Source organism: Dermochelys coriacea, chromosome 1 (genome assembly GCF_009764565.3).
Source record: "Dermochelys coriacea isolate rDerCor1 chromosome 1, rDerCor1.pri.v4, whole genome shotgun sequence".
NCBI lineage: Eukaryota > Metazoa > Chordata > Testudines > Dermochelyidae > Dermochelys > Dermochelys coriacea.
The window spans coordinates 282,739,400-282,751,651 of record NC_050068.2 but is presented as its reverse complement, the minus strand read 5'-3'; the positions used below and the strand labels follow the sequence as shown (position 1 = coordinate 282,751,651).

Below are 12,252 nucleotides of genomic sequence, written 5' to 3'. Positions count from 1 at the left end.
TAAAAGTTTTTGCTACACTAAGACTCTGTGCTTGCAAGAGGGGAAGTATTGCCTCTTAGAGGTGTCCAGGGGGTGAGTGTAATTGTCCCAGGTCACTGGGTGGGGGTTCAAGTTTTGTGTTGTATTGTTGAAAAGGAACCCCTAGAACCCTGAACCTGGCCCTTGTTGCTGCTGGCTCCACCTGGTAGAAGGGTTACATTACAAAACTTGTCTCTTTGCAAACCCTTTTTGTAATAGCTAAGTCAAGGCATTACAGAGCAAAGAACACATGGTGTGAGACTCGGGACTAAGTTTCCTGAGAGGCACAGCCCAGAATTTGTAGCTGAGGGAGGCTAAGATGGCTTTAAGCCATTCTTGAGCCCTGCTGATTCTGAGCTACTCTGGAAGCCAGAACAGCCTCTAGCATAATTTAGGGAGACCCTCAGTTTGTTGTTTGACTATGGCACCACACTGCGCAGAATCTCTGCAGCACGTGCCATGGCCCTAACCTGACACTCCCCTCTGACCCATAGCCCCTTAACATACATGCCTTATGAGGAAGTTTTTGAAGGACAGCCTATGGCTGTCTCCCTCAATTTCTGTACTGGGACTTTTAGAGCATCAGGGTTTCCTCCCCACTCTGAACTCTAGGGTACAGATGTGGGGACCCATATGAAAGACCCCCTAAGCTTATTTCTACCAGCTTAGGTTAAAACTTCCCCAAGGCACAAATTCTTTGCCTTTGGACGGTACACTGCCACCACCAAGTGATTTAACAAAGAATCAAGGAAAGGACCACTTGGAGTTTCTATTCCCCCAAAATATCCCCCCAAGCTCTTACACCCCCTTCCCTGAGGAGGCTTGAGAATAATATCCTAACCAATTGGTTACAAAGTGATCACAGAACCAAACCCCAGGTCTTAGGACAATAGAGAAATCAGTCAGGTTCTTAAAAGAAGGATTTTATTTAATTAAAAAAAAATAAAAAGGGTAAGATATCACCTCTGTAAGATCAGGATAGAAAATAACTTTACAGGGTAACAAAAGATTCAAAAACACAGTAGAACTTCCTCTAGGCTTAGTTTCAAAGTTACACACACACAAAAAAAGGAATAAACCTCCCTCCAGCAAAGGAAAAATTCATAAGCAGAACAAAAGATAATCTAACACGCCTTGCCTGGCTTTTACTTACAATTTTTGTAATATTGAGAGACTTTTAGGATGGTTTATAGGAGGAGTTTTATGACCTGATGCTTCTCTGCTTCCCAAGAGAACACACAAAACAAAGCCTCCCCCACCTCACCCCACCCCCCAAGATTTGAAAGCATCTTCTTTCCTCATTGGTCCTTTTGGTCAGGTGCCAACCAGGTTATTTGAGCTTCTTAACCTCTTACAGGTAAGAGGGAATTCTAGGCTACCCTTGGCTGTATAGTTATGATGGAGCCCCTTTGCCCTCTTCTGGGGCTTTTACCCAGTATACAGGGGCCAAAGAAAGGGTGAGAATCTCACCCATGGTAAGGAAAGCTGCTGACCCTGGAAGCCACTCTAAGGTGCTCTGTGTGGATCTCAGTTACTGTATTTGGTGTTCAGATGCTAAAGTGATGAGCAACCTGGATACATTTTAGGTAGGTAAAAGCAAAAAAAAAAAAAAAAAAAAAAAAAAACCACACTTCCACCATTGCCGCTTTTTTTTTATTTTGTAGTTTTAAGATTTTTCTAAAAAGTATTAAAAAAATGTAACGAACAACAGTGCGCTTGTAGTACAGTTATATGCAGGTAGCTACAAAGAACATTGCTAGATAGGAGGAAAAGGAGGAAGTGATGTCTAACCAGTGAAGAACAGTTACAAGCAGCAATAAAATTAATATCTATATAAAACTAGCAGTGCAATGATACAAAGAGGAAGCAGCTTTACATTAAAAATACAGCTTTTTAAATACAGAAATAGCACCTTTTACAAAAGAAATTGAGAAATGTAAACCTGGTAGGTAGATTCAAGTATATAAATTATACACCCCCCCCCCCCCCCAAACACTTGTACCAGAACATAAAGGTTTCACAAACCCTGCACAATATCGTGCACGTGCACTTTCCTCAGTGCAAATTCAAATCCTGCTTCTCTTTCGCAGTTTTGCTTATTTGTTTGACTGAACACAATGGAAGAGGAAGTGTAGACTGCCATTGCCTCGACTACCAGAAATACCCCAAATCAAGTGCAGCAGGCCTAACTGCTGCAAATTCTTCTGCAGGTAGCATGGTTTGATAGGTTATTTTACACTCCACAGTGGTCTCGCTCCTGCTCCTATTTACCTGGGTGAGAGAGTCTTGCCATTGACATAAATGGGACAGTGTCAAGCCCCCTAGCAACCCTTGCACTCTCTGTATATTACAAAAGCTAAGTAGGCCCGATTCTGCTCTCACAATAATTGGTCTAACTCCACTGACTTCAGTAGAGTTTTGCCTGATTGCAATTGGCGAAAATGAGATCAGAATCAGGCCCAGTGTTTTAATGAAAAGTCAACATGTGGAAGTAGATATTGGAAACTGAAGATTTTCTGTCCCTGTATGTTTAAGTATAGTTAGGTCAGTCATGAAACAGAACACCCTTACTGACAAAATGAGATGGGCTTTGCAATGATGATTTAACTGTGGAGTAAAAAGGCTTAATATTTTAGCTCACTCCTCCTCCTTCCAGACTGCCATTTCACTAACATGCTGCTCACAAGCACAGGAGCAAACAGATTGTACGGAGAATCTATACTAGTCTCACAATCTGGAGCAATAGCAGTCTGTTTCAAGCCTGAACAGGTACTGACTTGTACTAGCTGAGGAAGAGTCACAGCATCAGTAGCTGCAATTTATGCTTGGCAATATTAATTTAGCTACAGACTTCATTTCACTTGGAAAAGCAATTTATAATTGGGTGTGTAAGAAAAAAAATGAATCAAATACAATCATGTAAACTTGCAAAACTGTAGTGTAAAAAATAAAACAAGTTTTAACAGTGGTAAAGTTTCCCTTCCCCACACCTGAAATTTTCTGTTATAATTCTCCTTTCAAGTTGTTTTTGTTTTTAAAAAGGGATTAAAATACTCCCTCCTTATAAGGCCGTTATTGGTCTACTTCTAACATAAGGCCACTGTACTCCCAATTCCAGCTCCACTAAAACTCATTCTTAAATTCCATATTGTAAGGACACATTTCATTATAAAAAACCCCACAACAACATCCTTCACTCCCAAGACTGGAGAAGTAGCACACTAGACTGTCTGCTCTCAAGGCAGCAATACCAGTAAACACACAACATTCTCACTGCATGAAAGAAGAGCTGATGTGGCTACCCATATTTCTGATAAAAACCTCAAAACAACATGATATTAAAAAAGACTGAAAAATACAATTGCAGATTAAGTTTGTGAAAACATCTCAAATCAGTACTAACCATTACATTATTTCCACTCTTTGAGGACTCTGAATGCTAAGTGTGACATAGCTATCTTTATTCCTGGAGGAAAGGTAGGAATAAAGAAAGGCATATCTCCCCCTTTCCACATTCATGACTCCCGCTCATTGATATTCTCTTTCTACAATTTAGCCACATATGTGCCTAAATACAAACCCTCCCATTTTTCAAGTGTATTCAAATATGCCATTCATGGTGGACCGTCCCTGTTGTTAATCTCCAGCCATATTAAAACATAGTTGGATAACAGTTCTTTCTAATGAGAGTTACCAAAACCCCCTACTGTCATTGGTGAACAGTTATGCACACGAGTATTCCCTTTGGAAACTGGATCTAATCTTGTGAGTAACTGCTCATCACTGTAATCTGTCTTGAGAGAGAGATTCTAGGCCACATATTTCAATTGGAGATTAAATCCTAATACACACATTTCAAAGGTTCACTATTCCCAAATTAATTTGTCAGATTGTGTTATTTAGGAATCAGCTTCTGGACTATTTGTCAATTAACTTGTACTTTTTGCCCAGTAAAAGACACAAGACAAGGATTAATACAGTTCATTATACAACTACCAACAAAAGTTAAGATTCACAGTTATTTTGGTCTTAATATTTTTCATATGTATACATTCATCCATACTGTAAGTTTATTAGGCTTTTGTAAAACAAGTGCAGGGAAAACTGTACAACAGCCAATCAATATTCAAGTAGTCGTACCCTGAGAAAATCTGTTATTTTGAGGCTGCAAAAATTTTGCACTAAATCCCATTCCAATGTACAAAATAAATAACAAGAGGCTGCATTGCTGAGGCAGAACTTGACAGATTGGAACCCAGAAAGCAGCTGCTTTTACAACTGCTGGAGGTTATTGTTTTTTACCACAGATTTACTCAGGGTAAGTAGAGGACATGTAAAAAAACACTCACCCTAGATAAGTGCTAAACAGTTCATTTAAAAAACCACCACCTAAACAAACAAGAAAAAACAAAAAAAGCTCCATGAGGCTCCAGTAAGTCTGTTTGCATATCCTCATAGCAATATGATATTTTTCAAATTAAAACCACAAATGCAATTTGATGCTCACATTGCTGCACCGTGCACAAAGTTTGAATCCTAACTAGTATTAAATGAGCAACTAATAAAGATATTTCAGTGATAGGGATGATTCATGAAAGAGAAAGTTAAAGAACTAGTGGGCAAATACACAACAGGGAAGTGTGCCAATAGGGATGATAGTTTAACATGCTCCTCTTGTTATGCAATCGCTGCTTCTTTTGTAACAACTATGAAGTCATATTACACTATGACCACACCTTTGCAATGAGCTGGATTAGTCACTGCCACTACTGGAGATTTCTAGTCTTCTCTGAACAGAACTGGCATTTCTGGTCTGGTTGCCTTCATTTTTCTTCCATGCAATAGGATCTCCAAGGCTGCCGGGAGTTTTGAAAAATGCTTCGTGATGTGTAGGACGAATGCTCTTCGGAGTAAGTGGGGTTGATGATGGCTAGTTATAAAAATGAAACAAAGCAACTCAGAAGTGTCTTATCCAAAAGTGAGAACACACAAAAGTGAGAATTTCAAACCAGGTGTTTAAAATTAGGCTCCTAAATTCATATTTACACAACTGAAAAAAAAAAATCATACAAATTCAGTTTAAAGTGCCTGTCCTACCTCACTGTCAGGTGCCCAATATGGATTTTAGGTGCCTAGTGCTAGATATCTGGTTTAAAAACTTTAGCGAGAGCTTTATAACACAATCCTTTTCCTTGGATATGCAGCCTAACACTCTTTTTAGTGGTTATATTGTGATTGATTTTTGAATTCTCTGTCACAACATTTTTCATAAGTTTGCAAACATCCAAAAATATAATTTATTTTTAATGGCTCGGCCATTCCCCAGTAGCGAAATAATAATTTTAAAAAAGTAAAACTAAAGCAAAAACAAGCGTAGTGGATATGAGAAGCAGGTAGTGATGTACTACAAGTAGGGCTCCATGTCTGTCACGAAAGTCACAGATTCCATGACTTTCTGTGAGTTCTGCAGCAGTCAGTGTTGCTGACCCCAGGACCACCCAAGCAGCTGCCTCTGGAGCCAGTGTTCAAGTGGCCCCAATGACAGCCACACCTACTGCTGCTGGAGTGGCCCCGGGGCCAGCTGCACTGGCTGCTGCTGGAGAGGCTCGGAGGCCAGCCACACTAGCCACTGCTTGGGCAGCCCTGGGCAGCTGGCCCCAGGGACCACCTGAGCAGCAGTCCCTGGGTAGCCAGAGCAGCCACTGCTCATTGGCCCTTGGTAGCTGGTGCCCCTGGCTCAGGGCACTCACCCTGCGCAGCAGTGGCCCCTAGCTCCTCTCTCAGTAGCAATCCCCCCTTCGTGCTGGAAGCCTGGGAGGGCTGAGAAGCAGGCGGCGGCTTCGCACTCAGGCCCAGGGAGGTGAGCTGGGGCGGGGAGCTGTTCCCCTGTGTGCCCCCCGGGTTACCTGCTGCAGCACGGGTGGCCCTCCTCGGGCCCCCCTCCCTGGCCCCAGCTCCCCTCCACTCCGCCTCCTTGGGCCTGAGCGCAAAGATTTTATCAGGGGTATTTATAGTTTGTTTATTGCTTACTGACCATAACCTGTCCATGACTTTTACTAAAAATACCTGTGACTAAATCGTAGCTTTAACTATAATGAATGCAGTTTGATCTCATTTATAGTACTAAACACAGCCGATTTCCTCCCCATTCTGAATTTGTATTTGTGATTTCTTTACCTAAGAAAAATCACAAACACAGTGTTAATGGCATTATTGTTAATGCTAGGTTGCAATCAGTGGTGAGCTGGTTCACACCAGTTCGCTGGAACTGGTTGTTAAATTTAGAAGCCCTTTTAGAACCGGTTGTCCCTCGGGACAACCGGTTCTAAAAGGGCTTCTAAATTTAACTGGCCAAAAGTGGCACCTTAGGCACCAATTCCGTGGGTGCTCTGGGGCTGGAGCACCCACGGGGAAAATTTGGTGGGTGCAGAGTAGACACCGGCAGCTCCCGCCTGGCCCCAGCTCACCTCACCTCCGCTCCGCCTCCTCCCCTGAACGCCCTGCCCCGCTCTGCTTCTCCGCCCCCCCAGTTTCCCACGAATCAGCTGTTTGCGCAGGAAACCTAGGAGGGCTGAGAAGCAAGTGGCGGCTTTGCACACAGGCCCAAAGAGATGGAGCGGAGGGGAGCTGGGGCCGGTGGAGGGGGCCCCCACCCCGAGGATGGACACCCGCGCTGCAGCAGATAATCCGGGGGCCGCGCAGGGGAACCGCTCCCCGCCCCAGCTCACCTCCGCCTGCTTTTCAGCCCTCCCAGGCTTCCCGTGCGAACAGCTGATTTGCGGGAAGCTGAGGGAGGGGGTGGAGAAGCAGAGCGGGGCGGCGCGTTCAGGGGAGGAGGCGGAGCGAAGGTAAGCTGGGGCCGGGTGTGGGGTGAGGAGCTGCTGATGGGTGGGGGCTCTGCACCCACCAAATTTTCCCTGTGGATGCGCTCCAGCCCGACCACCCACAGAATCGGTGCCTAAGGCACCACTTTTGATGTGATCAGTGGAGGGAGCGGCTGCTCCCACCCTAGCTAAGCTACCCCACCCCTAGGAGCCAGAGGGACCTGCCGGATGCTTCCTGGGAGCCGCCCCAGGTGAGCCCCACCGGGACTCCCCACCTCACCCCCCGGCAGGTTCCTCTGGCTCTTAGGGGCAGGGCGGGGTGGGCACCCACTACAGTGGCCCACGAGACCCTCCTGCCCAGTTCTGGGGGCAGTCAGGGGACAGGAGTGGATAGGGCAGGGGTCCTGGGGGGGGCATCAAGGAACGCGGGGGGTTGGATGGGGCAGGAGTCCCAGGGGGCGGGCCACAAGCCCCTCGTGAGGTGAGGAGGAAACCAGTTGTTAAGATTTTGACAGCTCATCACTGGTTGCAATGCCACTCATAGACGTCATGGCAGAGGGGGTGACCATGCCAGATTTGAGTGAATGGTGTGTAACCTGGCACATATGGTTGCAACACCACTCAAATTTTACCTGGCTGCCTCATTGTCATGCTTGCCTTTGAGAGCCAAACAGGACTCATATCTCTTCTGTGCTGCTGCCCTGCTTTGGAAGTTAGGCTGCATGCCTTAAACCACAACTTCAACAAAAGTCTGCACCTTTTGAACCAAACCTTTCCCGCCCTCCCTAAAACCACCCCACAACTTTCTTACAGCATTACCAATCAGAGCACCAGGGAAAAGCATAGACTCTGATTTCTGAGAAAGAATAATAATTTGTTCTACTTCAATATATGGTGCTAGCAAACTTGCAGATACACATATGCTGTTTAATGTTACAGTTAAATATTTAAAAAAAAAAAAAACCCTGACAGGCTGAAATGTAATGGTAACCACTGCACCAGGGTTTGTTATCCTCTTACTTTCAGACAGAGGAACACGCGCACACACACACACACACACACACACACACACACACACACACACTCTGAAGCTGAGTAAATAACTCCAAAACCAATTCACTTTCATTCAGTCTCAGCCACTTCACCCCAGGATTGCACTTTCGTATAGCTTCTCTTTAATTAATTCCTCACCTGTTGTAGTTTCAGAAGGGTGACTGGAGGCCCCGTACAAACTGGGGATTCCAGTTTAACAGTGCTGCAAGATCTTCCAAGTACAGGGCTCAAATGTATAGCAGAAGGAACTGGCTGCTGTGGATCCACTGAAGATATTTTGGAGGCTTTCGGAGTAACCATTGCTGTGGTGCCAATAAAGACGGGTGTTGTTGACGTTAGGCCAGGCATGCTGAAATTCGGGGATGCAGTATTTGGAAAAGAGCCAGGAGGAGCAGAAGAAAGCGGACTGGTGATTGCTGGAGAACAGATAAGAGGGAAGGGTGCCAAGGCTGTAGACGGCACTACCACACAGGGAACACTAAGAGATGGTAACTGGCTTGCAGACAGACCAACAGCACCAGGGGGTTGGTTTGCAGAAAACAGGAAGTTAAACCCACTTAATCCTAAACCAAAAAAAAAAAATAAATAAAAAAAAAAAGAGCAAATTAAGGAACTAATGCACTTTGCTAACTGACATTAACCATACTACACAGTTATTCAGTAAAAGGGAGAAGCAGAAAGTGAAGTTGTTTAGGAAAAAGCAAAACATAAAGGTAATAAACAGCCCGAGAGAGCTGCTCAATCTCCCTACATTTGTTATATCCCCACCTTTCCTCTCATCTTCCTTTTATATTTTTCTCTTTAGATTGCCAACATCTGTAATGCACCAAGCACCATTTGCTGTTATATAAATAACAAAAGAACCATAAGCTGCACCCTGTATACACAAGCTTAGTACTTGTTTTCCTACTAATAGAAATAATTTACTGAACTACTTAAAAAAACAACAACAACAACTTATACACAACTTTAAAGTAGGGCTGTCACTTAATTGCAGTTAACTCAAGTGATTAACTCAAAATAAAATTAATGATTAAAAATTAGCCATTTTAATAGCATTGTTAAACAATAAAAGAATACCAATTTAAATGTATTATAAATATTTTTGGATGTTTTTCTGTTTTCAAATATATTGATTTCAATTACAGCACAGAATACAAAGTGTACAGTGCTCATTTTATATTATTTTTTATTATAAATATTTGCACTGTAATAAAGAAATAGTATTTTTCAATTCACCTCATACAAGTTCTATAGTGCAATATCTTTATTGTGAAAGTGCAACTTACAAACGTAGATTTGTTTTTGTTACATAACTGCACTCAAAAATAAAACAATATAAAACTTTAGTGCCTGCAAGTCCACTCAGACCTACTTCTTGTTCAGCCAATCGCTCAGACAAACAAGTTTGTTTACATTTATGAGGTGCTACCTGTTATTCCCCACCCTGTCAGGCACTTTCACGATAGAGATTGCACTACAGTACTTTTATGAGGTGAATTGAAAAATACTATTTCTTTTGTTTATTATTTTTACAGTGCAAATATTTGTAATCAAAAATATAAAGTGAGCACTGTACACTTTGTATTCTGTGTAGTAACTCAAATCAATATATTTGAAAATGTAGAAAATATCCAAAAATATTTAAATAAATGGTATTGTATTATTGTTTAACAGTGTGATGAAAACTGTGATTAATCATGATTTTTTAAAAATCTTGCAATTAATTTTTATAATCGTTTGACAGCCCTACTTTAAAGAAATAAAATCCACTTTTTAAGGGCCCAATCAAAGTAACTGCCATCAATGGAAAGACTTTCATTGTCTTCAATAGGATCTGAACTGGCCCCCAATTTATTGCATCTTCTGAACACCTTGATCAACCTTTCAAAGTAAGACCCCCAGCACATAAGTTGCTCCACACAGGGGAACCCCTGCATCCATGTGGAGCTCCAATGTCTTTGACTCAGTGTCACAATAGGACTAAATTCCAAGGGAGCAACCTCTCCATTCCACAGCAGCTTACTCTGTTGCCATAAAATCCTCTTTCTTAGACTTCACTCAGGTGCCTGGAAAGGGGAAAGCTTGTAACTGTCTTTAGGAGAGCAACTCAACTCCCTGGGCCTCAGTTGCTGCAATATTCTCCAGGCTGCTAAACTCACCAGCCTAATCTTCTAGTTCTCCACACTCTTGGCTACAAGCTGGACTTCAGCTCTGGCTCCCTGCTGTTTAGCTCCATGGACCAACGCATACATTGTAATGCAAGTAACTACCCCTTATGCCACCTGCAAACTGCTCCTGATAGGGCAGGGAACCAGAAAACAAGAATTTACGTGCCTGGCAATAACAATAGGACAAATTCTGCAGCAGCAAATTCCATGACTGGAATCCACAAAGCCCTGCTTGAGATGAGCGAGGCAGTTCTCACCTGCTAGAGCTATTATTTCAGGCTCATGAAGACACCAAACACTAAGGCTACGTCTATACTACAAGTGCTACAGTGGCACAGCTACAGCTACACTGCTGTATGTAGACACTACAGTGACAAAAGGGGTTTTTCTGTCACTGTCATAAATCCATCCGCTCAGGAGGTGGTAGCTAGGTTGACCTAGTTGTGCCTGCAGTGGGGGTTAGGTTGTCCTAACTACAGCACCAGACATACATTCTCCTTTTCAAGGTTCTCTTTACAACCATAAGGGCTAAAACATTAAAAAAAGCAGCTCTGGTGCCAAAGAACAGGACTATTGTGATGGATAACATGTGTTACTTTAGGAATACGGGAAGCCCTCGTTATTTACTGGTTTCAGAGTAGCAGCCACGTTAGTCTGTATTCGCAAAAAGAAAAGGAGTACTTGTGGTACCTTAGACTAACAAATTTATTTGAGCATAAGCTTTCGTGAGCTACAGCTCACTTTACTGTAATCCTTATTTAGGTACCTAAATAAAAGTGTACTGGTTTTGAGAGAGTTTCTGAGTACAAGCAGCTCCCATTGACTTCACTGGGGATTGTGAGTGATCAGGTTTTCTGAAATTCAGGTCACTTTTATTTAGGTGCCCAAATCTGGATTTAAGAAACTCACTTAAGATGCCTAAATTTTCAAGTTTAGGCCTCATTAGTCATAATGTATCCCTGTGTATCTGTATAGTCCTACCTGCAGCTGGCTGCACATAGAGATACTGTGGAAAGAAGGGTTGTTTGGTATTTTCTTGAGAGATGTGCTCTTTTCCCTGTGAGGGATCTTCAAGGTCTCTGTTCTGAGATTGCTTTTCCTGCTCCTGAGAATCTAAAGGTTTAGTTGTATCCTCTTCTGCAGCCTCAGCAGCAGCAGCAGCAGCAAGAGTTCCTAAGTCAAGATGAAAAGCTCCTAGATGCACATTAGAGGCACAGCTGCTTCCCAGGGGATATTCTACATCAGATGGCTCAAAAGGTTTCTGAGCAAAAACAGAATTAGGAAGGAAGAATCCAAATTAAATTAAAATAGTGTATGAGGTACCATCTCTCACATATTTTCCTTGACTGAAGAGTGAAATTCACCCAGGTGCAGACGGCCAGCACAAGGTCTATGCACCAATTAAGTCATGGTTTGAGGGCTGCACAGTGCACGGGCCATCTGCACAGGGCTGAATTTCACCGTAAAGGTTTAGACTTATTAAATAAATGTAGTTCTCTTGCAGAAATACCCCTGAAGTGGGGTGTGTTTTTTTTTTTTTTAATTTGAAGGAAAAACTCGACAAGGTTTGTAGATACCTTGTAGATGCCCCAGACAACTCAGATACAAACACTGACTTGGTGCCAGGACCTGCCCTCTACTTCAGCACCTGAAGTGGACTCTGAATGTGATCCTCCTCCCTTTGTAGAAAGTGGCTCATTGGCCTCCAAGGCCTCATCCTCTCCCCAGCCATTCATCCTGCTGAGGGGAGAAGTTGGCCTGGGAGAACAGAGAGGCGAGACAGGGAAGAGGGGAAGAGCATATAACCTCCCCTATGGCTCTGTAGAATGAGCCATGCTGCCAAGGTGAACCCTGCTGGAACAAGAGCTGGTGTGGAGGATCAATGTCTCCTGTGGAACTGCCAGGTTTGGAGGCAGCTCCAGTGACAGGACAATGTGGAGAGGAATCCTGACAGATTTCTTCCCCTCTCGAAGGTTTTTCTGTGGTAGGGAGTGAGCTGGGCCGTGGCTCTGTGCAACAGGTGATCTGTGCCTCATTGTGAGGCAGTCATTTTTCACCAGAGGCACACATCTTCCAATTAATGCTTCACCAAATGTATTTCTCCCCGCCCCGATTATACTTGTGCAAGGAGGTGGCATTTGTTTCTCTAAATAGGTATCTGCAGTGAATGTTCATCTGCAGAAAAG

The 12,252-nt window shown here is 43.3% G+C and overlaps 1 protein-coding gene across 5 annotated transcripts in view; it reads right to left on the bottom strand.

Annotated features, from left to right (window-relative positions):
• Positions 1–935: 935 nt before the first annotated feature.
• Positions 936–12,252, bottom strand: part of E2F7 (E2F transcription factor 7) — a 30,974-nt gene continuing 19,657 nt past the window's right edge. For 3 of the 5 annotated variants that reach the window (XM_038387925.2, XM_043492973.1, XM_038387926.2), the window contains exons 11-13: positions 11,048–11,327; positions 8,034–8,458; positions 936–4,948 (exon numbers count right to left, since the gene is read on the bottom strand). In XM_038387925.2, the coding sequence (XP_038243853.1) occupies positions 4,772–4,948; positions 8,034–8,458; positions 11,048–11,327 (882 nt within the window). In that variant the 3' untranslated portion in view covers positions 936–4,771. The remainder of the gene's footprint in view (positions 4,949–8,033; positions 8,459–11,047; positions 11,328–12,252) is intronic. The other 2 variants (XM_038387927.2, XM_038387928.2) reach the window with 1 other exon arrangement.